Here is a 26,963-nt window from a genome sequence, read left to right on the forward strand (position 1 = left end):
TACATTGCACCCTATTGGAGTTTAGAGCTGGGTTCTTAGCAGGGGGCTTTTAATTTGAAAGTAGCGACCGTCCTTAGCTTGTCGCTACAACAACAAGTGGATACAACTATACAGCTACAGAGACCGAGGAGATGCATCTCCCGGATCTCAGCGGCTGTCCATTTGCTTATCTTGACGTCCGTGGATGAAGTGATGGACTGACTGCTGTGATCAGCTGTTTCTTGGTTTTAAAACTCCACGGCTGTGGGTCGCACAACAGTGCAGGTCATTGACACCTCCGCCCATCTTATGCAGGGGCCGGCACATTGAAGGCTCGGATTTAGACAGCAAGCGAGGCGAAAATATGCGTACCCTCCGAGGCGGCAAATCGTCCGACCAAGAGAGACCCGCAATTTGCAGGCCTCTGTCTAAAACCGCGGACTGAGCCGCCAAAAGGACAGGCAAATTGGCGGCTTGGTGCTCTGTCTAAAAACGGCTATTGTCTGACTCTACCAATGTGTAGATTCTTGCAGTAATCTTTCAAAACGACAAGGATTTTAAATCCTGTTGACCAAAACAAACAAACAAAAAAAAAAGGTAATCTTTCTGGACAGAACGGTGGGATGGCTTTGTCACAAAAATAGATTGCTTACCTGTTTGTGAGGGCCTCTGAGAATGTGTGCACGAGCGCCTTCACACGCTGTCCTCATGGCCTCCATAGAGGGAGTCCCCAACAGGTCAGTGATTAAATCCAGCTACAATCCAACAAGGCATTAAAAATATATTGAACATTTGCAACTTGTTATGCTATAACTTGCACCATATACCTTCACCAGTGTTGTGCTCCAATTTGTACTTTGAATGCTTTTAGTTTCTAGAGAACTGGCCAGCGCAAATACAAGCCAGTCACGAATAAAGGCTGGTTAAAAACACTGAGCATGGTGGAATTACCTGTACTTATGGCTTATGATGAATTCATTATTATGTCCGTTTCCATGGCTCTAATTCTCGCGGTACAACAACAGCGTCATGTCATACTCACAGCTCTGCTGAAAACACTTTCTCTTTTTCTAAACAAATACTTTCTGCATTCACAGATTAACTGTAATTAATTCTGTTTTTCAGTTAAGTTACCATTGATAAAACTCAGTATTTTCTGCCAGTAAGTTGAAACCTTACTTGGAACATTTATGTTCTTTGAGCCACTGAAAGACTTTCAATATCAAATATCTGTGCAGGAATTGCTGACTTGCATTGATGGTTATTGATGGTATTGAGAAGTGGCTGGAAAGAATTTGTCAATAATTAGTGTTGAGGATATGCACATTGTCCTGAATTCGTCAACAGGTGGAATTACTGAGAAAGAGTTAAGGATGCAAAATAGTAAATGAAAAACAGGACCACATCAGAAAATATGGAGGCTCATTAAAAATACAATGATATACCATATCTTTGGGGACCACATTGAACATTTCTGATGTTGTTACTCAAACCTCAAATAATCAGAAAGTTTTAGTTTTCAGTAAGTAAATGAAAGTGTTAGAAGACAAATTGTTGTTCTGAGAAAAGAGGGGCTTTCTGAGTGTCAGCAAGACTCGAGGTTTCTAATGGGGCTCTAAAATGCTTTACAGAAACTGGATCACTTTTATCCAAAGCACAACCGGGCAGACAAAATGTGACCACACCCTCAGAAGAGCAACACATCAAGCTTAGTTCCCTAAGAAATTGAAAAGCAACTCATATATACAGAAGTTGCAAAATAAACAATGCAAGATTTGAATCAGCTGTACTGTTACTACTGTAAAAAGAAGGTTGGCTTGTAGTTTCTCAGAGGAAGAGGAGTAAATTCTTAACCAATTCTCAGGATGGAAACACGGCCAGAGGATTGAGGTGGACTAAGAAATACCATAATTTCACAGCGGATGACTGAAAAAAAATTAAGATTTTCTGATTAATCCAAGTTAGAGATGTACTGCAGTAACAGAGGGGTGTGTGAAACGGAGAGAGAACTATACCACATACCCATTGAATTTTTATGGGGGTTAGGGTTAAGAACTGAAAAGCATTATGTGACATCACAAGACACTTTGTGGAACACTGTCAATCCAGCTGGGATAACATGAGTCAGCAGGTTTTGCACAGACTTGTGGAGTCCTTGCCAGCTCAAGTGCATGCTGTCATTTAATCAAAAGGGGGACATATTAAATATCAAAATATTCTGAAATTCATTTTTCAGAGATTCAACTTTTCACTCAGACTGATATTTTCATTTGTACTGAAAATAATTAGGGTTTGGTTTTCTCTGCAGGTAAGACAAAGGGCCCGACCTAGTGGAACTTTCTGGCATTTCAATTTAATATGCATGTTAATATATTTACAGTAATGTATGTATATCTTAACTCACTAAAGACTAAAATCTTGTCTCATCTAATCTGATCTCAAGAGAGGGAGAACTACCTGCTGAATGGGACTTTGGGCTTGGAAGAGTATGCGTCGCCCCAGCAGCTCAGCAAAGATGCAGCCTACAGACCAGATATCGATGGAGTTGGAGTAGTGGCGGCTTCCCATTAGGATCTCAGGGGCGCGGTAGTACTGTGTCACCACTTCCTGAGTCATGTGACGTGCCTCGTCTGACTCCTCCACTCGGGCCAGGCCAAAATCACAGATCTAGGAGATAGTCATTCCAATGTTAGTACAAATGTTGTAATGTAATGTTCTCCTTTTTTCCCTAGCAGCTATAAATTGACAAACACTAGTGACTAGTCCATAACTCCATTCTCCAATGGAAACACACATTTTTTGCATTGCTCATACGGCACAACAGCCACACTGCATTGGCTGCAGCAGCAACATCACACTGAATAACACACTAAGGGTGGTAACTCATCTATTTTATTTACTTGTGTTACTATGACATAATACTCATACACAAAGAAATAACTTGACACAGGTTTTGAGTTTCATATAACACTCCTTTTTATTAGTATCGTCATTTCCGGACTATTGAGCGCACCTGAATATAAGCCGCACCAACTAAATTTAAAAAGCAAAAAGAATTTGTACATATATAGGCTGCACCTCTTTGTAAGCCGCAGGTGTCCATGTTGTAACATGAGATATCTACACAGAAAGATTTTTTTTAATTTTTATTTTAATAAGTGCTTTTTTCCAAACAGTGCCTGTAACACGGCAGTAACAAGCAGTCACAGTAGTAACACGACTGGTTAAAAAAATAACCAGCCTACCGGCTGTAGGCCGTTAGCCTACCAGAAAAGTCACTGATCGCTATCTTCATCTTCCTCCTGCGCACTAAAACCACTGAAGTCGTCGTCTTCAGTGTCGGAATTGAACAGTCTCAGAATGACTTCGTCACAGACTTTCTCAGTCTCTCTTTCGTTGTCGCTCTCAATGTCACTTTCGTCCTGTGGCGAATTTGTGCTTGTGCTGTCCTCTTCATCACGCAGCAGTCCAGCCTTTCAAAACCCGTTGGTGATCGTGGATTTTTTCACACTGCTCCACGCTGACAGGATCCACTGGCAGACTTTAACAAAAGTTGCTCTTCACATGCGGCCAGTTTTGGTGAATGATTTCTCGCCGGTCATCCAAGCCTCCCACTCAACCCAGAGTGCCACTTTGAATGCACGATTCACACTGATGTCGAGTGGCTGCAAATGCTTCGTTGTGCCCCCAGGAATCACAGCTGGAACTGATTTTGTCCCCTGGAAGGCTGCTTTCACAGAATCTGTTATATGGGCCCTCATGCTGTCCAAAACGAGCAATGCTTTGTTTCTATGAAAAAATCCTCCCGGTCGCTTACCATAGCACTCCGTCAGCCATTCCTTCATTAGGCTTTCTATCATCCACCCTTTTGTGTTGACTTTTCACTATGATGTTTCACACAATGTCTTTCGGGAGTTTTTCCATTTGGCATGGTCATCCACTTAAAAATCACCATTGGTGGAAGTTTTTGTCTGGATGCTCTGCAGCTCAGAACACAAGTGAAATGCGTTCTCTCATGGCCAGTTGTTTTCAACGTGACAGACTCACTCTCTGTTTCCTTCTTCAGCCAGATCAATTGCCTTTATCTTAAAAGATGCATCATATGCATTTCTTCGTGTGTTTTCATGATGAGGGTGTGTGCATGACGCGCAAAATGACTGTTCAAAACACAATTAATGTGTTTCAATCAAACCTAGCATCTTCCTCGGCACATTATCTCTCCCGCCTATCTGTCTCGCCCTTGCGCTTCCTGCTAAAGCGCCCCCTGGAAGCCATTAGCCTGTAAAGATCTATAGATTAGCCGCATCGTTGTTTAAGCCGCAGGGTTCAAAGCGTGTGAAAAAAGTTGCGGCTTATAGTCTGGAAATACGGTACTTTTGACAGAATGGTTTCCTTTCTGTTATACACATTTAGGTAACTATTCTTAGTCAATTTTGCTATTTTTGTTTCAGTAATTTCATTAATTGTCTTGGGAGTTAATAAAAAAGAACCCTAACCCTAACCCTTTTACCAGTTCCTGGGAGTTGCAGTGGAGTTCCTGGCTGGCCAGCAAAAGGAGGCCGAGCTGCCTCAGCTGGCATTAAGCTGGCTGCTAAGTGGGCTGTACCATGGGCCTCATGTATCGTGGGGAGGGGCCCTGGTTCGTGCTTTGATTGTTAGATAGTATTTCAGTGAAAATTATTATTATATTGATGATTATCATGTTTCTTCCCTTAAAGATCAGGTAGACTTATTAATAGTTGTGATTTGTGTTTTTTGTAGTTTTGTTTAAATGGTTACACCCCCCTGTGTGTCTAAAATGGCCTGATCAGCCAGTATATATGTAAATCCTTAGGTCTCAGGTGTTAGGTTGTCTTTAGCCTGTCCTGAGCTGGGGTATATTTAGTTTAGGTTAAGTTCTGTTTAGTTGTGTCATTTTTTGAAAATTACACTGTGTATTCTCATGCCTGCTAGCTTGGTGCCTGACATACACATAGACTATACTTAGGCAGTTAATTATCAACTGTCTACATTTATTTTCCGCCATTTAACATCAGCAGATGTTCATAAAGGTTAGTTTGACTTCATCCACTTTCATGAGTTTGCTGCAGATCTCTCTTGAAAAATGACAAATATACAGTCCCTGCAAAAAAGTTAAGGATTTGCTGACACTTCATCAATCATGAATGGCTTAAACTCTTTTCGACTACTCGTTTCTACTGTACATAATTATAGCCCTAATGTAGATATAGTGTACAAAATACATTTTGTTTTTTTCTTATGTAGTATAAAGGGACTACAATGCTACAGTGCTGCTGCATTGTTTCCATGACAGACCTGAATATCAACCAACCTAACAAAAGAGCGCCATACAGTACTAGAAGTCAACCAATTGCAGATTTTGATCAATCAATCAATCAGACTTTATTGATAGAGCACTTTTCATACATAGTAATGTAGCACAAAGTGCTTTACAGAATTAAAACAGCAACAATTACACCCCCCATACATACACACACGCACACACGTATTCAGCTACTTAAACACAGTATGTGAAATAAAAGAGTGAGTAATAATAAATAAATAAATGGCAATAAATAAAAAAGGGCACTAACAAAAGGTATTGCGGAACTGAGGAAATGCTATCATTGATGTATTTCACTGAGGAGACACTAGAGGCAGTAAAATAAGATGAAATAATAAACACTAAAGCTAAGACTGATAAAATACTAAAGGAGGTTAAAAGTCTAAAACTGCTATGAAATCAATAATATAAATAAGTAAATTGTGAATAAAGTAAAACAAGATAAAACAGAATAATTAAAGCAAATAGATGAGTGGTGAGTGAATAAATGAATAGAATAAAACCAGGTTTAAGCCGAATAAGCACCACTAAATAAACCAAATTCAGCTAAAAGACAACCTAAAAAGGAAGGTCTTAAGGTTGCTCTTAAAAGTATCAACATTCTCCAGTGCCCTCAGGTCCTCTAGGAGGCTGTTCCACAAACGTTGACAGTGGCAGTGAAGGCGGCCTCACCGTGAATTTTTGTTCTCACTTTTGGAATAGTTAAAAGGCCATGACCAGAGGACCTGAGGGTTCTGGAGGGTTCATATGATTAAAGCAAATCTGATAAATAGGTCGGCCCATGGCCATTAAGAGCTTTAAAAACTAATAAAATGATCTTAAAATCAATCCTGAAGCAGACAGGGAGCCAGTGCAGAGACTTTAAAATTGGTGTGATGTGTGCTCTCTTTCTGGTCTTAGTTAACACCCGTGCTGCAGAGTTTGGGAGCAGTTGTAGTTGTGTGCGACAGGTGATAAAAGCATGCATTAGAGTCTCTATACTGGCTTTGGAAAGGAACGGTCATACTCTGGCAATGTTTTTTAGATGATAAAAAGCTGTCTTAGTTATGTTTCTGATGTGTAGGTTAAAACTGAGGTCTGAATCTAAAATAACTCCAAGGCTTTTTACTTGGCTAGTTGGGTTTAATGCCAGGGCGTTCAACTGTATATTAATCCTCTGTCTTTGAGATTCAGAACCAATAAATAAGGACTCCTTTGTCCTGGTTGAGCTGAAGAAAATTTTTTGCCATCCATGACTTGTTATCTAAAATACAGTCAAAAAAGGCATCGATTGGCCCTGGGTCATCAGGAGACATGGCGATATACAGCTGTGTGTCATCAGCATAACTGTGGAAGTTGATGCTGTGCTTCCTGATGACGCTCCCAAGTGGCAGCATGTATAAATTAAAAAGTGTGGGACCTAAAATTGAGCCTTGAGGGAAACCATAGGTAATTTTATAGCCCTTTGATGAGTATCCCTCCATACTCACAAAAATTTTATAGTATAATAATAATAGTTGGGAGAAGGAAAAAGTCAACAGCCAGTTAATTGGCTGATGTCAAAAGTCTATCTATTTATATCCCCCTAGTGAGAACGGGATGCAGCTCCAAAAACAGGAAATCGATATGTGGAGGCCAATGTTGATATTGTGTACATTCATTTAAAACTGATGTTTAGAATTCTTATATAAACATATAGGACATGTGTTTAAATTGCATAAATGGTGATCCTGTACATACAACTAAATCTTGACATTTAAAGGAACACTAAAAACTGATTATTTTAGCGTTTGTGGCGGACAGCCACAAATAAAATAATGTGTGGGAAACACTTAAGTCCCCTTACATCCCAACTCACAAGTGTGGTGTCAGCACTGCCTATATCTCTAACCATCATGAGGGCTGCCTCTCATGTAACGCCACTGCGTGATCCCTGCCACTGGTTTTGAAAAGACTGCTTTGGAGATTCCCAGATAAAGCTATGTCAAATAACTAAGGCCTGTCCCTCACTTGGAGACTGTTTGCACTTTCAGTCAACCTCTTCCCCTAAACTCCTTACCATGCAAGCTCCATGCAAGAACAAAAGAACTAAACCTCCCTGATCTCTTCAATTAGTTGAATATTTCTGAACACATTAACGTCATTCTTTTGGGGTAACGTTATACTCCTCAAACAAGATATTCCCCTTAACTTTTCTCAACATTTTAATATATATTAATTTCCCACTTACATCGGGCTGTGGCACAGTCTGAGGGCACATAGATGCGTTTACTAGACATGGACTGAATGGGTGAAATAGCACTGCCTGTGTCCTGTGGCCTGGGCTTGTGGTTTTACTTCTGCTTTGTTTTGCTTGAATTTTATTGTGTGAAGCACTTTGTGCTACATGATATTAGTATGAAAAGTGTTATACAAATAAGGTCAGATTGATTGATATGAGACTGACCTCCAGTGTTCAGTGGGTGGCTCTATGGAAATGACAAAACCCTCTACATGTGAGACCAATTTGGTGTAGATGGGAAAGTGTATGTTTGAGCAATAAGGAGTTCCTTCTTTATGGCGAAGCATCAAAATCGACCGCACTGTCACACCCACCAGGGATAACGGAGGCAAAATATTTTGAAAACTTTTCATCTTCAAGGTCTGAGGTTGATACCGACTGAATGTGAAGTCTGTCGTGTGGAATCTGTAGGAGTGTGTTAAAGTACAAAGCAGGGAAATTGCTGCCATTGGCGGAAAAATCTCAACTGTGGATCAAAATGGCAGACTTCCTGTTGGACAAATGGTGATATAATTGTGATCAAACTGTCTTTTTCAACCAACTCCCAGTCCCCACCATATCTGGGGACAATAAATCCTGGATGGATCGAACACTCAAAGATCAGGAAATTTTAGAGGCGATAAACCACGTGAAAGGGGGAAAAACAGCAGGGCCTGATAGACTCCCAACTGCTATTTATAAATTATTTAAAATAATAATTATAATATTACAAGTCCACTGAAAGATATGTATGAAGAATCTTTTCAGAAGGCCCCCCCCCTTTGAGAAATGCACTTATTACCTTGATATTAAAACCAGACAAACCTCCTTCTAAATGTGAATCCTATAGACCTATCTCTCTTTTGAACTCAGACACAAAAACAATTGCTAAAGTTTTGGCATTAAGGCTAGAGAGATGCCTCCCATCTCTAATAAATATTGATCAGAATGGATTCATAAAAAGCTGCCAGGCAAATTATAATATTTGAAGAATCTTAAATATAATTTATGAAAAATAAGAGACACAAGATTCATGCATCCCGTCACCGGACGCTGAAAAAGCATCCAACAGAGTCGAATGGCCATACCTATTTGAAGTGCTCTCCCGCTTTGGTTTCGGTGTTTACTTTAGGCAATAGATCAAACTCTTATACTCAGGACCATGCACAGAGATTATGACTAATAACATTATTTCCAAACCGACAGGGTTGCCCCTTATCCCACCTGCTTTTTATTTTAGCATTAGAACCCTTCCATTTCCAAGCCATTTCCATCAGAAATCACCCTATTATTAAAGGAATTCAGGTTGCAGATGTAGAGCATCGTATAGCCTTGTTCGCAGATGATACATTACTCTTTTTGATGAACTTGGAACAGTCTTTCTCAGCCCTTGCTGATGTGATTAACAGGCTTGGGAAATTCAAAGGATACAGAGTTAACCAAACTAAATCCTCTGTTTTCTTTCTCAATGAGCAGGAAAGTCTCCATCCTATGTTCCAGCACCCATTTATGAACACACCTCAAGGATTTAGGTACCTCAGTATCTTTATTACTCCCATTTTTAACTCATTAATCTCTGCCAATTATGATCCAGTTATTTCCAAAGTCAAAGAATCTCTAAGCAGATGGATCTCTCTTCCTTTGTCTGTGATTGGACGTATAAGTGCTTCAAGATCAATGTCCACCCCAAATTTCTTTATCTGTTCCAGTCAATCCCACTCCCACCTCCTCCTAAATTCTTCTAAGATATGAAAACAACTCTAACAAGGTTCATTTGGAAAAATAGGTGCCCAAGACTCCAACTTAGACCACTTTACCTTCCTTCCATCATCCACTAGAGGGCTGTCGTTAGATTCATATTTATATTCTGACGCTTTCAAGAACTTGAAGAAAGATACACAAAATCCATTTGTTAGAAATGCCTTGATGATATGGCATGAAGCTCATAATGCTGTAGGTGACATCCCACCTTTGTCCTGCTTGCGCCTATCTGGGAGAACATAGAGTTCAAACCTGGTACAAAAGACTTAGGATTCAAACAATGGTCACTCAAAGGGATTAGAGGGATCATGAACCTCTATAATGGTTATACACTGATGTCCTTTAATGAAATCAAAAATAGATTCAACATTCCACAGTCTCACTTTTTTAAGTATCTACAGCTGCAAAGTTTTATTCACTCTAACCTAAATCATTCATCTAATTGTCCTCCTTTAACAGTGTTAGAACAGTTTGCAACCCAGCGTCAGCAAAGCAAAGGCCAGATCTTGACACTTTACAATATATTCTCAGAAGCTAAAGAGTCATCTGACTCAAAGAGGAGGTTATGGAGTGAGGACCTGCGAGAATGTGTGTTGTACAGTGGGTGGAGTCAAATATGTTTAAAGGCCAGAGCCTTTCAATTAATTCTAGACTTAAATTGATACAATAATAAAATTGGATAATGAGGACCTACGTTACCATTACCTGTAAAGCTGAATAAATTCAACCCGGACATTTCAGACACCGTGTGAAATGTAAAACTCATAAGGGCACCCTTTTCCACTGCATCTGGGAATGTGAAAAGATGCAAAAATTTTGGAAGGAAGCAATACATATGATTTCCCAGATAATTTCCAAACCCATTCCTGTCTCCCCTAAATTTTGTATCTTGAACCCTGAAAACCTTTCTTTAAAATCGCATGAAATCAAATTGATCAATCGTTGCCTTGTTCATTCAAAATGTCTCATTTCCATGTATTGGAAAAACACATCATGTCCCCCTATTAGCCATTGGCTTAGAGAATTATCATTATGTCTGGCTTTGGAGAAGCTGACTCATAGTATTAAATATAAGCTTGGCAAATTTTATGAAATTTGGGGGCTTTCCTTGCATTTTCTTGGAAGCGTGGATCTGCAGTGTGCTCTTGACCCTTGAAATTCATTGCTCTACACTGTCCCTGTAACTGTCTGGGTGCTGTCACTCTGGTGTCTGTGCATTCTTTTTTGTAGTGGCATTGCATTTTGTGTCTGATTTTATATCTCTACGTATTCTTATTTTTTCTTATTTCCTGTACATTTAGTTATTTCTCTTGTTTTTCTCTATGGACCTTGTTGGTTGAGATGCTTGTTGGGTGGGGTTGTTGTCGTTCATGTTGTATGTTAAAGTACTCTGTATCTTTAAATCAAAATGCCAAGAAACATATGTTTAAAAAAAAAAAAAATTGTTGAGTCTGTCAACATCGTGAAGTCCTCTAAACAATGTCAGAAAATTTGACATGGCCAACTTCCTGTTGGGGCAAAAAAGTCCTAAAAATACATTCCTGGCTATATCGATGAGAGCTATAAGTCCTGCAAAATTCATGTAGATCAAATGAGGTTTTTGGTTACATGACCTGCTGTTAGGGGGCACTATGGAGTCCCCTGGCCACACCCTCACCCAATCATGTTAAATCAAAACATTTTATCAGATCTAATATATAAATGTGATCAAATAAAGCATTTCACATGGGGACTCAAATAGCTCGCATTTACGTGTCCATGGTATTGTCCATGATTTTGTCCAGGGTTCTCCCCAGACAGTGGAACGGTGGCGCAGTGCCACCTACTGCAAGCTCAGGGCCACTATACTAATTTTCAATGTTAGCTGCTTTGTAGCGGGCGAGGGTGACGAGCGAGCAAGCGCCTGTCCGGTCCGATGATTGTGACCGTGTCCCCCCCGGTCCGACAATAGCAATAGCGGGTGAGGTTGACGAGCGAGCGTCCGTCCGTCTGTCCAACCCGTCCAATGACAGCATTGCACTAGGAATTCCATTCTGAATCTTGGTAGTTTCCTCAGCAGTTGAGAGATTATCGACCTAAATTAACTTTTTCATCTAAGCGTGTGAAGTTGGTAGTGGCATGAAGAATGTAATATTCTGATGTTAGTAGTTTCCAGCAGTTACCAAAGTCTGTGTCAATTTGTGTAAATTAGATTATCAGGAATTAATCACACCCACACATATATTTTAAGCAGAATTGGCCCTCCAATGATGATGATTGAGTCCATGTATGCTCCATGAAAAATCGTAACGTACTCTGGCGCTTAGCTGATGGAGGCTGCGCAGGCATCGTAAACTATCAGAGCCAAGTTCAGCCAATAACCGTAGTTTTTAAAAGGTCCTATCAGCACAGATTAATCAGCCAAACCAATTAATAGGTAAACTTTTATACAGTACAAACACCCAAAACTACGGCCAAAAAATTAGCTTGGGAGCTGAATCACATTCTTTCTGAGACAATCTTAAAAAGACTTGACGATAAAGATGCAACTTTTTTACTTTTACATACACAGGCAAAGGCAATTTTTCGTCATTGTCCCATTAACCTCAGGTGGTATGTGAATTTTGACTTTCTCTCCAACATGATCAGATGACATGAAAAAGGGTAACCACTGACTTGTCCCACACACCTTAAGCACACAATTGCTGTTGACCAGGAGGTTGCCAGGTTTGATGTCTCGGTGTAGAATGCCAGCAGAATGAAGGTATTTGAGACCTGGTGGTAGTAAGAAAAAGATACAAAAAAAATAGAAGATTACACCAGGTATCAGATGTTACAATCCTGTTTTCAAGTCTCAGTTTTTGAAACCATAACTAATACAGTGCTTACCAGTGCTCATTCAAAAAACAGGTCGACTGAGTGAGCTGAAAATTACAGGCTCTTGAACAGGTGTCCAAATTGTTGTCTGCTCATATACCAGCAGTACATTTTGTTAGTCAGTGTGTGTTGGACATGTCCAAACCATCACGTTTTTAAACAAATGTATCCACTAGAGTCATGTAATTCTGAAACAGGCATTAACCTGATGTTTATCAACAATGTCCAATTAGTAGACTAAAAGAAAAGGCCAGCTCTCCATGGGACAGAGGGATTTTGGAAGGCATATATCTTGGTTAGGATGGGATAGGAAAAAAGCAAAATATCTAAAGGGTCTGGAGAATTGACATTTGTTAATATATGCTTAATATACTGATAGTGTTCAGTATGGGGTCATGATGCATGATTATTTGCTTTACACAAATAATAAAAAAGGCAGTTATTTACAACACACATTTTTAAATAAAAAAATCACATCTCCATCAATGAAACTAATCATTATACATGTAATGTTGACCACTGATGCTGGTCAGAGTTGAGAACACTAGCCAGATGAGCTTAATGCCCTCTATCACATTTTAGCTGTAACTTCCCTCTGTAAACACTAAAATATTCTATGCTGAAAAAGACTGACAATAATTTAACTTGGCCTCCCTGCACTTCACATACACATCTTCACATTCCACCCCGACTGCTGTTTAAAGTGAAACTCTCACCAAAAAGCAACTTAGGCTTTTTTTGTGAACATGTATTTGAGTCAAACCTTCGTGTAAAAGCAGAATTACAACGAAAGAGGCACTTTTAAGATTTACCGTAGTTTTATTTTCAGGCAAGCTCATTTTGAATGGAGTGCTGGGGCACTCGTACGCTAGTGTTACATGTGGCCAGGTCAGTGCCCTGTGTGTGTCCTCTGTCTCCGCCCTGCTCCGCATTCCTGACCTCAGGTGTGGGCAATCACCTGAGCAGGTAAAAGGAGGCAGTATCAGGGCGGCTCACTCTCTCTCTCTTTCATAACAGGTGTGTTGCAGGAGGAGGGAGGCTGCGCTGGCCTCAAAGTCTTTTGCTGTTTCCTATTTTGTTGTTGATTTAAGTTTGGGTTCAGTTCCCTGGCCTATTAGAGTGCCTTGTTGTTTTAATTTGGGTTTGAGTTCCTGGTAGTCCTGTTTTCGTATCTTTTTGTTTTCTTTCTCTACGTAGGTAAATAGTTTTGATTAGGCAGCTTTAGTTGGGAGGATTCCCCAGATGTGACGATCATGGTTGGTCTGGGGTCTCTTATCTCTTTTTTTTCAGTTTGGCCAGGAACTCTTGCCCTTTTCTTTTGTTAAATAAAAACATTTAACATTGACTGTGTTGAGTCGGCATCCTTTATATGTTACTGGCCTCTTTTTGTTCGAATCTTTGTTTGTGATTTATTTGGGGCCGTAACACTAGCATTGAAATATTTTTAAACTCACATTAGCAGCTGTATCTTTGGCGCACCGCCGTCATGGCAGACAAAAGGTGTCGATCCCCGAGTGCGACCTAACAGGAAGGCGAGTAATGGTGGACCGCTCCTCAAACTTTCCTGTTGGGTCGCACTCGGGGATCGACACTTTTTGTCTGCCATGATGGCAGCACGCCTAAGATACAGCTGCTAACGTGAGTTGTTCAAAAACCTTCTTTTTAGCAAACTCTGTGTACACAAACAATGTTCTCAATGATGGTGTTCATGTGAAGAGACTCTGGTGATACTACAAGCAAAGTTTCATGTTGTGCCTTCTTAGTGTTTTAATAATAATATATAATATTATATTAATGTTTTGATGCTAGCGTACAAGTGCCCCAGCACTCAACTGAAAATGAGCTCGCCCGAAAAAGAAACTATGGTAAATATTAAAAGTGCCTCTTTGGTTGTAATATGCTTTTCCACGAAGGTTTGACTCATACACATTCACAAATAAAACATAGGTTGGTTGCTTTTTGGCGAGAGTTTCACTTTAACGGAGAACATTTTATGCAAAAAAACAACAAGAAGAGAACCTACCTCGTAAAATCTGATAAAGAAAGACTTTGGCATGGTCTGAGCTCAGTGGCTGTGGTGATACGATGATCTTATGGAGGTCACTTTGCATCAGTTCAGTCACCACATAGCTGACCAATAGGAAATCAACAGAAAAAAACAAAAATACAAAAAACAACTTTCACTGAGAGCCACAGGATGAGGGCGCTGTCATTCTAGCTGTACTTTATATCTTTAATTCAGGGTTAATCCAGAATATCAGCATGGCTCCTGTTTCTTTTGGACTGCCAAATTACATTTATGACCCTACATGTCATGTCATCCAAGAAGTCATTAGGGTTGAAGTCCCAAAGAGGTGGAACTAAATTGTCTTATCATCATTCTGTCATATCAAATTGCTGCTGTAATGAGCTATGAAACCTGTCCCAATAACTGTAAATGATATGTAAGTGCTATGTGCCCAATTGGCCAGATGGTGGGTTTGTCATTAAAACCCAATATGCAATTTAGGAAAAGCTACACCCTTAATACTTTAAACTAGAATAATTAGAAATCTGACACACAGGTCAAGAAGCTCTACAAAAAGCCCCTTGGACCACAGAACAGTGAAATAAGTTTTGAGTTTATCAACACCAAAACTGGTATCAAGTTCAGCTGAAAAACATGGCCACCATCATTCATTAAACTTGACAACGGACAGGGCTTAACAAGAAAATGCCATAACTGATAAATAATTTGTGTATCAGTGACCATAAATAAAGCCCTACCAATAGGGGGTGCCAAAAATACCAAACTCAGAGACCAAAAACAGGTTCTCATGTTTAGCTTTAGCAAGGCTAAGTTTATGATATATATATATATATATATATATATATATATATATATATATATATATATATATATATATATATATATATATATATATATATATATATATATATATATATACATGCATTGGCCATTTGTCAAGAAAAAACTTAGGATCAAACTTCCAATGTAAATCAAAGGGCCACTGCTGCATCATGGGCTTGAAACATATGCAGGCAAAAAAAGTTCAATGTTCCTTTGGTTTCAAGCAAGCAAATGAAGATCAAATAAATCTTGCATGGCTTGTTTGCTCTGGTGTAAAAAATTAAACCTTCCCTTCTACCTATGGGTGCCCACAGTATTACCCAAATTGCTAAAGTGCAAAAACAAAATAAAATACCAACTACACAAAACTATACATGCTAAACAAGTAAATATTTAAACTAAACAAGCAACTGGCAAAGAAATATACTATCAAATACACCAAAGTACTATTTATACAGATATATTTTCTTTAGCCTTTATTCACACAACTAAAATGAAGTGAAGGGGTTTAATATTTCCGATTGTAACTGTACTGTATATCATTCATTATACATTATAAATTTCTCAACTTCAACAACTTCATTGAGTTTGTTTGAGATGAGGTGGTGAAGAGGTGAGAAACACATCTGCATTATCATCCTACTTACTGAACATCAATGCCTTACATGGTTCTCCCCAGAAATTTGTAGTGTAGTGGCACACTGTCAGGGAGCTCGCTTTTTTTTTTAATTTAACCTGCTCCTCCAGCACTCCTCATGGGCTCCCATAGTTCATAGTGGGCTCCGCCCCCACATTGACTTTCCACAGAGAAACAAACACAACAACATGCCGCGAGCCAAGAGCTTGCTCCTAAAACGGCACTGTCTCGTTAGTAGCTTGGCATTTACTACGAGAAGACTGCGGCAGCCCACAAACACCTGCTACAAAGCAGCTAATATTGAAAATGAGTATAGCGGCGCAGTGCCGTTATTCCACCATCTGGGGAGAACCCTGCCTTACAATACTTTAAACAAGGGTTTTTTTTCTAAATCTAGCAACAACCCCCACCCCACCCACAAATTTAGCTGCATGCTTAGCCGCACATAGCATGCTAAGGACAGCTTCGAACTTAATGCAAGCATAGTCATAGCAGCAACCAATAAAGTTCCAGCTGAAAGAATTATCTTAGAACATTGATTGAGCACTACGAAATGTTCGATTGCCTGAAAACAATCTACATTACCTGGCCACAGGTTTAGAACGATTGTACATATAAATACATTAAATGCCTGAAACCATCATCATATGAATCAATGGTAAAGGATACATTTCTTCAAAGAAGTCGATGTGTGGAGGTTGTAGTATGTCCAGAGCAGAGAGCACCTGAAGAAACAATTAAAAGGCAAGGTATGTTTCTTTTTTTTTAAACTTTTTTTTATTATTATTATTTTAAAAGATTTTTCAGACTAATACATGATATCTGTTTCTGGATATGTTTTCTGAATAATAGCATCTGCTCACAGGACCTTTGCATTTACACTTGGTATCAGTAAGTGTTATTTATATTCTAATTATGCCCATTTTGTGATCTGATTTCAACATGCAAATTAGGTAACTGGAGCTGGAACCATAGTCTCATGCCTGTAACTGGGCAAAACAATAACCAGCAACAATCAACAACTAGCAAACAACACTGACTTGGCATTTGTCCAGTGATACTTTCCAATGTTGCCTTCAGTTCTCGATAAAGTGATAAAAGCATAGAGTGGCTTATCACTACAAAAAAATACTATTTCTATTATAATTATTATCCAAACCTCCTGGATGAGAGGCGAAACGTCTTCAAGAAACTGAAACAGTTGCTTACAACAGAACTTGGAATTAACTTGACCTGGATGACTGAGATTATGCAACAACAAATATCATTTTTAACTGTAATTTATAATTAAAGCACCATGGAGTCCCCTGGCCACACCCACACCCAATCACGTTGAATTATAGAAATACGAAAAATAATCATCTTAGCAATTCCAATAGGTCCTTGCACTGGTCAGTGCTCGGGCCGACAATTATAATTAAACATTATATAAATTGTAGTGTACATCACAGTACATCACATGAAATTACATTTTATATTGGTCTTTTCAACAAGGTTCACGTTTTTTTGGATTTTTGTTTCCCATTTTTTATCCAGCAGTAGATAGTAGTAAGCCAACGCAACAGTTAGCTTGTTTTTAGAAGCCCTGATAATCTAATAGCGTAGCACCATCAGAATGCCACAGGGGAGCAGACAGATCTACGCTCAGCTGTCTGTACTGTACCCAGAGTGGGACTACCGTGGCATCCATGACAAGATCCCAGTATGGCCGATGGACTGCTACACGGTGAGTCACAGAGGATGTTCATTTTACTTCTCTCTTTGCAAGTTGAGGACACTTAAAGCTAACTCCAGAGAAAGTTGTCACCTTGTTGGAACTATACTGAGCTGTAATGAACATTGTAGTTTCTTGAGCTACAATTATTTGTAATGTGGTGATGTCATTGTCCAGAAAAACTATGTTATGTTAGCAATGGTACTGTATGATGATATAGATTACATTGCAGTAAAAGTACACACCATCCAGCATCTTGCACTAGTGAGCGAGGTCAGAGGCCAAATGGATTTTAATGCATTTCTGGACAATGATTCTGATGCAAAGAAAAGAAGGTGAAACACACCTTCAAAACAACAAAGTCCACACACGCAGCCACACTGGCTATATAGCTGTTACTGCCATTGAGGGTGAGTGGTTAAAGCAACCTAATGACCATTTGAGCAGTTGGAATGTGTCTTCTTTCAAGTGAGCAAAGTGCTTGTGTTTTCTCCTGCTGTCACTTAGCTGCCTAGGTAACTTTCACCTGGCTTACTTATGCAGCAAAAAGAACAGCTGTACAATAATTCTTAGCTGTTGACTATATAGTATTTGTTATAATGAGAGTTGATTATAATGTTCTGTCCACCCTAATTGTCAATAAGGATACACTTAAATATAAGAAATACCTTTAAGCCTAATGTGATTCAGACAGCAACACAAACAGCTTTCAAAATGACCACAAAAATGGCCAAACAGTGTGATTGTATTTGTAGCAAGACACTTTTTAGCACTGCTTTGCATACTTACATTTTCATGTTTGAAGAAACACAGCATCTTCAGCTCCCGAAATACCCTCTTGCAAGAAACAAGGTTTTGGAAGACATTGGGCATCTTTTTGAGGGCGACTCGTTTTCCATCTCTGGGGTCGGTCACTGACCTGGGTAAGTATGTAAGCAAACAAGATTTTATACGTGTGTGTGTGTATTTATGTTTAGATAGATAGACAGATAGATAGACAGATAGATAGATAGATAGATAGATAGATAGATAGATAGATAGATAGATAGATAGATAGATAGATAGATAGATAGATAGATAGATAGATAGATAGATAGATCGATCACCTTTGAAAACCTAGGCTAGTAAGTAAGTAAGCTTTATTTGTACAGCGCCTTTCACAGACCAGGGTCACAAAGCTCTTTGTAATTACAACAAAACAATACACAGTTAAAAAGAACATATAAATCTAAATTCAAAAGGCCAAGACAACTCAGTGACAATCATAGCAGCCCCAAGACAATTAAGCAAAAGCCTGAACAAATACATAGGTCTTAAGTTATCTTTTGAAGGAGTCAACAGACTCCACTGAACACAGAGAGAGCGGAAGATCGTTCCAAAGTCTGGGAGCAACAGCATGGAAGGATCGATCTCCTCTGGTCCCGAAATAAGTGCGTGGAACCATCAGCAGATTCTGATCCACAGACCTCAGAGCCCGAGCCGGGGTGTAAGGCTGGATCAGATCACTGATGTAAGGCGGAGCCTGACCATGCAAAGCTCTGAAAGTTAAAACCAGAATTTTAAAATTGACCCTAGAGGACCCTAACCCTAACCCAACAAAATAGAGGATGGTGTTATAACTTTGACAATTATTTAATAATTCAGACATTAATGAACCAACATTTAAGTTCAGATTCAGGTGTAACTACTGCCCAGATTGTCATGAGACATATTTATTCTAGAGGCCAATTCCAAATGATTTTGTGGATGGTTATGGAAGCAGTGTGGCCTACCCACAGGAGACACAGGTAGATGTTAGCTTGGTTGAATGACAAGGTAATTGAGTGGTCAGGAGCCCCCTCACCATGTTTGTTGGTTGACTTAGAATCTTAAAGACTGATTGCTTATAAGCAGCACCTGTGTGTGGCGTAACATCTTATCATTTTGGTGTCCGTGTTAACAGGTTAGATCAGACACACTGAATGCACGAGTTGTACTTCTCACACCAAGTGAAGCTAGGCTTCATCTAGAGTCTCAACTATTTCTAAAGCATCACGCGTGCAGTTCTCAGATTCTCTCAAACAGACCTGAAAACGACCTGGAGGCATAAACATCAGACAAGCGTTTAACTACAGTTTTACGGTCTGTATCTGTAGAAAAATTCATAAACATGAAGAGAATACACACAGGTAAACAGCAGTTTTTTTGTCTGTACACACTTTCTCTTCCTCCCTCCCTCTCTTTCCCCCTCCTGTTGTATTGGTCCTTTCAGCTTGGGTAAAGGAAAATGTCATCATATTAATTGATAATTATCAAAGGCAACTCCATGTAAACAGATAGGGCAGGGAGCAGCCATGTGCAGCAGCAAAGCTGCCTATGTGAACACGAACACGTGAGCAGGAGCAGCTCAGCAACGCAGTCGCGACACTGTAGACAAGCATCCAGTGTGTCCAGCCTGTTACAGTACAGGAATGCAGAGATCAGGGTCCTTGCAAGGAACGCAGCAGGTAAGAGCATTCCATTTCCAGGTCTACACACTACAGCTTTTTCATGCGCAACCTTCAGTGAACCTTTTCAAATAGGATCAGTCAAGGCAAACAGATGGCAATGGACAGAGATCTAAGGCTTCAAGACAAGGCTGTGCTCAAAACACCATCACTAAGCACACATTCTCAACCAGAGGAACTTTCGACCACAGTGCAGTGGAATGATAAGTATAACATGAGGGGTTCCTGCTGGTAGAAATGTCCAAATAGTCTTGAGATTATATCCTTAATTTGTTCACAGGCCTTTATTTCCAACAGGCTTACATTGGGGACAATGCTATGCCTCATCATATTTAAGTAAGGATCCGTTATACTTTCTGATCTGCTGTTTGTATTTGCTGAATACAAACTCAACACTTTTCCATGTTTACTTGATAAAATAAAAATAACATCAACATTACAATTACATCAGTCCAGACATACTCAATTCTCTTCTGTCATGGAAATTCATTTTCATATTTCATATACTTTTCCACTTTGACAGTAAATCAACAGCCATAAAAAAGATCTATCACCTGCTCAGATGTTTCACATTAAAAATACTCAAGTAGCTAAAGGTGCAGAGCCAACGCTCAGCTGATTCAGGTGCAGAGTGAACAGGGGTGGTGTTTCCTCTACAGTCATTCAAAAATGGCAAGAGGTGTAAAAAGTTCTTGATTTGAAATGCATCGCAATGTAGACAATGAACATTCTGCTTCGATATACTACAAGAGTATAATCAGGAGATTCCACCCTATGTTGACTGATGATTTTCCAGCCGGACATAAAGTTGTTAAGTTACGGATTTGATTGGGGACGTTTTCTCCAAAAGACTTGTGCTTCATGTGATAATGGCCCTCGTCTATCAGTGTACTCTGAAGCATTTGTTTTTTATTTTAACTTTTTTTATTTTTATGTGTAAGGAGGCAGGCCTGAAGGGAAAAAAATACTGGGAGAACAGCTAATCTGGCCTGACTGCAGCAGGGATCTGTAACGTTGAACTCCAGTGAGTTCGCTAAACTGAAATGTTGACTGCCGACAGTAGCTGGAGGGAAAATGTACTTTACTTTATGAACAACACATCACAGAGAGAGGAGGGGGGAAAGAATTGAGAATCAGTAGCCCCTTTCACACAGAGAATCCGCATTATCGCCACAGTGGTGGTTCGCCAATTCTCCGCCATTGGTCATTCACACAGAGCGAAGCAGCTCCAGCATGAAGACAAACCGCTGTGTAATTCACACAGAAAGCCAGTGCTGTGGATCCTAAAGAGCAATGGCAGTACACATCATGATGATGATGTCTGTATGTTTTCAAGGTGTTTCCCCAGTGTGAAGGGAGGCATTCGAGAGCAGCGATATGTAAACATGCATCTTCCTTGAGCTCTGCGTGAAAATTACAATTTTGTTTAATTTCATCCTCTAAAACAATCAAACAACTAACCAAAGCGTATCCTAAACCTCCTAGTATACAGTAGCTGCAGTTTTTTTCTTTTCTCTGTCTTCTTTCTACCCTTTTAACGCCTGCACTCATGTCAAGTAAACAAAGGCCCAAGGAAGCAGCCAAAACCCCGGACTCTCCCGTGGAAGGACCACTGACAGACACCTCGGCCGTCGCCTCCATAATGGAAGCCATCAAAGCTTCTGAGCGGTCGGTCTTGGCCAAAATGGAGAACATGGTCTCTACACTATCGACAGACTTGCACACTCAAATAGAGAGCCTCTCCGCCGAGCTACGTCAAGAAATAAATATGGTCGCTATCATCAGACGGGGGTTGCCACGGTGATGGTCGCTATTGTTGGACGGGGGGGGGGGGCGACGCCACATCCCATTCCCTGCAACCGCATGGCCAGAGACCGGTTCGAGGCCTCTCAAATGTCCACATGAGCGACCCAGCGGAGGACCAAATAAATGAAGAGAAGAAGGGCACTGAAGAATGTGACCGCCTACACCGGGTCCGACCCCTTATGGAAATGATCTGGTGCAAGGTGCAAACTCTATTACCATCCTAGACAGCACCTTGCTGTAGATGAGAGGATGGTTGCAACCAAGGCCAGGCTCAGCATAAAGCAGTATATGAAGGCAAAGCCCATGAAGTGGGGGCTTAGTTCTTCTTAGTTCTTCATGCTTACAGATAACAATGGCTACACAATCAACTTCGCCCTCTACACAGGCAAGTCCAGCATGTCATCAGGCAAGGGGCTCTCATTTGATGCTGTGACTGCTCTGGTGTAAAAGAAATACCTAGGATCTGGGTACACTGTCTATACAGACTATTTTTACACAAGTCCTCTCCTCTTCACACACCTGAGCCAGCAGGGGGTCGGAGCCTGTGGGACCTACAGACAAGGAAGGGTCGGAGTCCCCACCACTCAAGAGAATGCCCTCACTAAAACATCCCCGTGAGGCAGCATACGGTGGGTCAGGGACAGGGATCTTCTGTTTGTCAAATGGATGGATACTCGAGAGGTCTCCCTGTGCTCCACCATCCACCCGGTGTACAGTGGGGAGACAGTGCTGCGCTGGCAGAAGATGGATGGGACAAAACAGAAGATCTCCATCCCCAGATCCACAGCAATCACAGAGTACAACAAGTACATGCGTGGCCTCAACACCTCTGACCAAATGATTGGGACAAATTTGGTCCACCATAAAACCAAGAGGTGGACCACCACTGTGTTCCAGCATTTGGTGGATATTATGGTCACCAACTCCTTTGTGATCCACAAAGTCCAGTCGGCCAGCATGCAGCAGAGGCCACTCACGAGACAGGCCTTCCAGGAGGAGCTTGCTGCACACCTGGAGTTGATCTAAAAGGCAAGCCCGAGACGACCGGTGGTCCATGCCAACACCTACCTGTCCCCACAGGCACTGGACTGTCAAAGGCTCAGATGGCCAGCGGGGAGCGACGGCGGTGCAAAGTTTGCCACAGAAGCACTCCTTGGAAGTGTGAGGGCTGTGATGTGGGACTTTGCCTGTTGCCAGACAGAAACTGCCATTGGCAGTATCATCAAAGCTAGAGAGGAGAGAGTTGAGAGGGAAAAAAACGCCTGTACATAGTTTTCATTGTTATTGTTGTTTTTACAGAACAATTGAAAAAATAATATTGTAAATATGTTTCACACTGTTCAAATTTTATAGTTCCAAGTGTTCTGAAAAAAATGGGCAAAAGCACTTAATCACAGGACATTTTATAGTTAAATAAGCCAGAGAGGTCCAGGCCAGAATTTTTAGGCTTAGGCCTTAAAGGGTTAACATCTAAGAACGAAGATCTGGAGTCAAGACAGAGCAGAGATAATTGTCGAATTATCAGAGTAGAGCCTTGGGGATATTCGTATGGAAATGTCAATGGCTAAGCTACTACAAGACGCACTGGGCCTGGACTACACTCCGACACTTGACCGAACTTTCAGAAGCCTGCTGCCCAAACCCAAGCAGGGGACCCCCGTGACCGATTGCGGTTAAATTTCACTATTTTCAAGAGAAGATGGATGTCTTGAAAAGGGCAGCATGCCGGCGCCCAGTTCTACACAATAACAAGCCGATCTACATCTATCCAGACTACACTGCTGCTGTGAGGAAACGTCAGGCTGTCTTTAAAGAAGTGAGAGAGCTGCAGAGCCACTGCCCTAACACTGTTCCCCACGACATTGAAAATCACTGGCCCAAATGGAGAACAGAGATCGTTCAACAACCCTGCTGAAGCTAAGCAATACATTATCGGTCACATACAAACCGAGGATACAGGTAACTGAAGGACTGTAAACCCCACACTCACATACAACCTGTTATGCCTCAAAATGTCACATACAGTCTATCTACTTTTTATCTGAATGGTAAACTAAGTCATGGCAGCTTTGAAAGGGTGCATTAACCAGTCAATGTTAACATGGGGTTCATTTGTAATTAGAGTACAGTGGCCATTATCAATTATCAATAATGTGTAGGTAGCTTCTTATTCATTTATTTACTTATTCATCATCATTAAACTGGTACTAGTATGTCTCATGTTTTATATGGAACCACACTACGCCTTATTTAAAGAAGATCTATCTGCAAGGACCTAAACTGGAAGGAGGATTGTGTCTCCCCAACTTCCTCATTATTATTGGGCATCAAATAATTCCAAACTGACATATTGGGTGACATTTTTCACTGACAAAAATGGGCCTGGCTGCACAGTGGCCCAGTGGTTAGCACTGCTGCCTCACAGCTAGAAGATCCCCGGTTCGCGTCCCGGTTAGGACGCCTGGGATCTTTCTGTGTGGAGTTTGTATGTTCTCCCTGTGCAAGCGTGGGTTTTCACCGGGTACTCCGCCTCCCACAGTCCAAAAACATACTGAGGTTAATTGATCATTCTAAATTGTCCGTAGGTGTGAATGAGAGTGTGCCTGGTTGTTCGTCTCTATGTGTAGCCCTGTGATAGACTGGTGACCTGTCCAGGGTGTCCCCTGCCTTCGCCCTAAGTCAGCTGGGATAGGCTCCAGCCCCCCCGCGACCCTGCAGAGGATTAAGCGGCGTACATATAATGTGTACAGATAATGGATGGATGGAAAAATGGGCCTACCTGGGCGATGATGGAGCTTTCATCACATTCATCGATATCCCCTATCTCACTGCTAACAGCTCCATTGGCAACACAGACAAATAGTAAGACTTTTTCTAATCCTGTGGCGTCTAATTCCATTAGAATTTGGGTACAATTTCGTAAGCATTTTAACCTTGATCAATGAAGCCTCTCCCCTCTTTCTTTCAACCATCTCTTCGCACCCTCACAGGCAGACCAGAATTTCACTGGTTGACATCGGCACAGACTGGTTTTCTTTGATGATTTGTTTGATGAGAGCTCTTTCCTGTCCTTCGAAGCCCTAGTAAAAGACAATAATATCCTGAGATCTCACTTCTTCAGATATCTCCAAGCACGCAGTTTCGCCCCCAAACATTTCCCTACTTACCCCAAGCCACCAAACAAAGTTTCTGTGTACGATTTATTAAATCTGATTTCATGGAACAGGGGTCTGATCTCCAAGGCATATAATATAATACATAATATGGATCCCCCATCGCACACTAAAACGAGTGAAGCATGGGAACAGGATCTGGAAATTGTGATACTGGATGATGTCTGGGCTAAATGTATCGCTAACATACACACCTCCTCTATATGATTAAGGCACGGGTTGATACAATTCAAAGTAGTCCATCGGTTACATTACTCCAATGATAGGTTAGCTAAAATATACTCGTCTGTTCTGCCTACCTGTCCCAGGTGTGGCAACCAAGTGTCACTGGGCCATATATGTTCTGGTCCTGTTCCTCCTAAGTTGATTTCTGGTCCGCCATTTTCGACTGTCTATCAGTTCTATGCAACACACCCCTCAAACCCAATCCACTCACTGCTTTACTTGGAGTCACATGCTCAGAAATATGCACCACTAATACACAAAAGAGAGCAATAGCATTTTGTAGCCTTATAACTTGCAGGGTGATTTTAAAGGTCCCATATAAAAAACATGTTTTCTCTGGTCTCTACATATATAAGCTGGTCCTCCCTGAGCCTGCCAACTCCCAGAATGAGGAAAACAAGTGATTCCTGCATGGTCTCTGCAGCCCACCCACTGGTAACACGGCGCTCCTACAGGCTGTTCAGATTCTGCTCCTTTCGTTATGTAACGAAAGGAGTCATTATCAGAGGCCGACCTCCTCTGTGCTGTGATAGGAGATATCTGAGAGGGGGGGCGTTCATCCCCGAGGTGAAGTTCAGTGTGTCCAGCAGTGAGACAGCAGTGTTTCAAAATGTCGTCGCTCAAAGATAAACACGCAAATAGCTCTGTTGTTGGTTGTAAAAATCAACATAAGTGCCTATATACTGTCCCAGCTACAGAACAACAGAAGAGACAGTGGTTGCGTTTCATATTTTAAGACAACGTGCCAGCTACGGTTCGTGTTTGCTTGTGTGTGTGTGTGCTCATCGCTTCACATCGGACTGCTTCAGTAACGAGCGTCAGTACAAAGCTGGCTTTGCCTCGACACTGACCCTCGTAAAAGGATCAGTCCCAACCATACCGGACCCAGCAACTGCACCCGAGCCACCGAAAAGTGTAGCCACGGTTTGATAGTCTTTACAGTTGCCTACAAGTATGGTGAAGTCAGCTGTAAATCAGCTAACTAGTTAGCTCTGCTTCGGTCCACTATGCAATGGAGTTTGAAGCGAGTTTAATGTTAATGATATTACAATGGAGCTTGGTTGTCGCAGTAAAAAGTCTGGAAACATGTGCAGACTGGAGACAGAGATGATGCTAACACTGTCCAAGAGTTTGGAGACTGTGTTGGAGACAAACACAGCTTTCGCTAGTTGTTAGCCATTAGCTTCACAGTGCTAAACGCAACAACACATACGCACAAACTAACATTATACAGACACACTAACCATTCTGAAACATCCTGCTGCAGCCACAGAGTCTGTACTTCTTCAGGAGCCTCTCCTTCTGGGTCCCATTCTGGGTCAAACTGGTATGGTTGAACGAAAAAATCTCTGCAAGCCACAGTGATACATATGTACATCCACCGTAAATAATAGCGCACACTACTGCTAACGCAAGGGGCATCCTCTCCCTGAGAGTGATGTAGCAGGAAGGGCTCTCCAAGTAGGCGTTGACAGACGGAGCTCATTAGCATTAGCTCATTAGACAGCTGAAATTCAGGACCACAGATGGGTTTGGGGCAATGCCTATCGAATACAGAGCTGCCGGGCCTCTGACATCTGTGTGAAATTGATGAAAAACAGTATAATATGGGACCTTTGATGAAATGGAAATCTAACAAATGCCCACCTCTCTATAAAAGCAAGGAATCTCTGTCTGTCTATCTGTGTGTGTGACTATGTGTTCCTCAAATATCTCTGCAGATCAGGATCAAACTGACCTGAGAGTTTCCACATGGCTGCTGCTTGGTTCAAAGGTGTGCAACATCGCATTTGTTTGGACTGCCATGATACTGTTAATAATTTATTTCATAAATGCTTTACCAATTCTGTTAGCATTGCTAACCGTAGCCACCACAGTCATGTGCGCACCAG

General features: G+C 41.0%; 1 protein-coding gene across 1 annotated transcript in view; it reads right to left on the reverse strand.

Moving 5' to 3' along the window:
* Positions 1–26,963, reverse strand: part of nlk2 (nemo-like kinase, type 2) — a 45,428-nt gene that overhangs the window by 12,375 nt on the left and 6,090 nt on the right. The window contains exons 2-7 of the mRNA XM_037073572.1: positions 18,171–18,300; positions 16,337–16,392; positions 14,203–14,309; positions 11,992–12,077; positions 2,437–2,646; positions 633–734 (exon numbers count right to left, since the gene is read on the reverse strand). Of these exons, the coding sequence (XP_036929467.1) occupies positions 633–734; positions 2,437–2,646; positions 11,992–12,077; positions 14,203–14,309; positions 16,337–16,392; positions 18,171–18,300 (691 nt within the window). The remainder of the gene's footprint in view (positions 1–632; positions 735–2,436; positions 2,647–11,991; positions 12,078–14,202; positions 14,310–16,336; positions 16,393–18,170; positions 18,301–26,963) is intronic.

The sequence above is a fragment of the Acanthopagrus latus genome, chromosome 2 (genome assembly GCF_904848185.1).
Source record: "Acanthopagrus latus isolate v.2019 chromosome 2, fAcaLat1.1, whole genome shotgun sequence".
Taxonomy (NCBI): Eukaryota; Metazoa; Chordata; class Actinopteri; order Spariformes; family Sparidae; genus Acanthopagrus; species Acanthopagrus latus.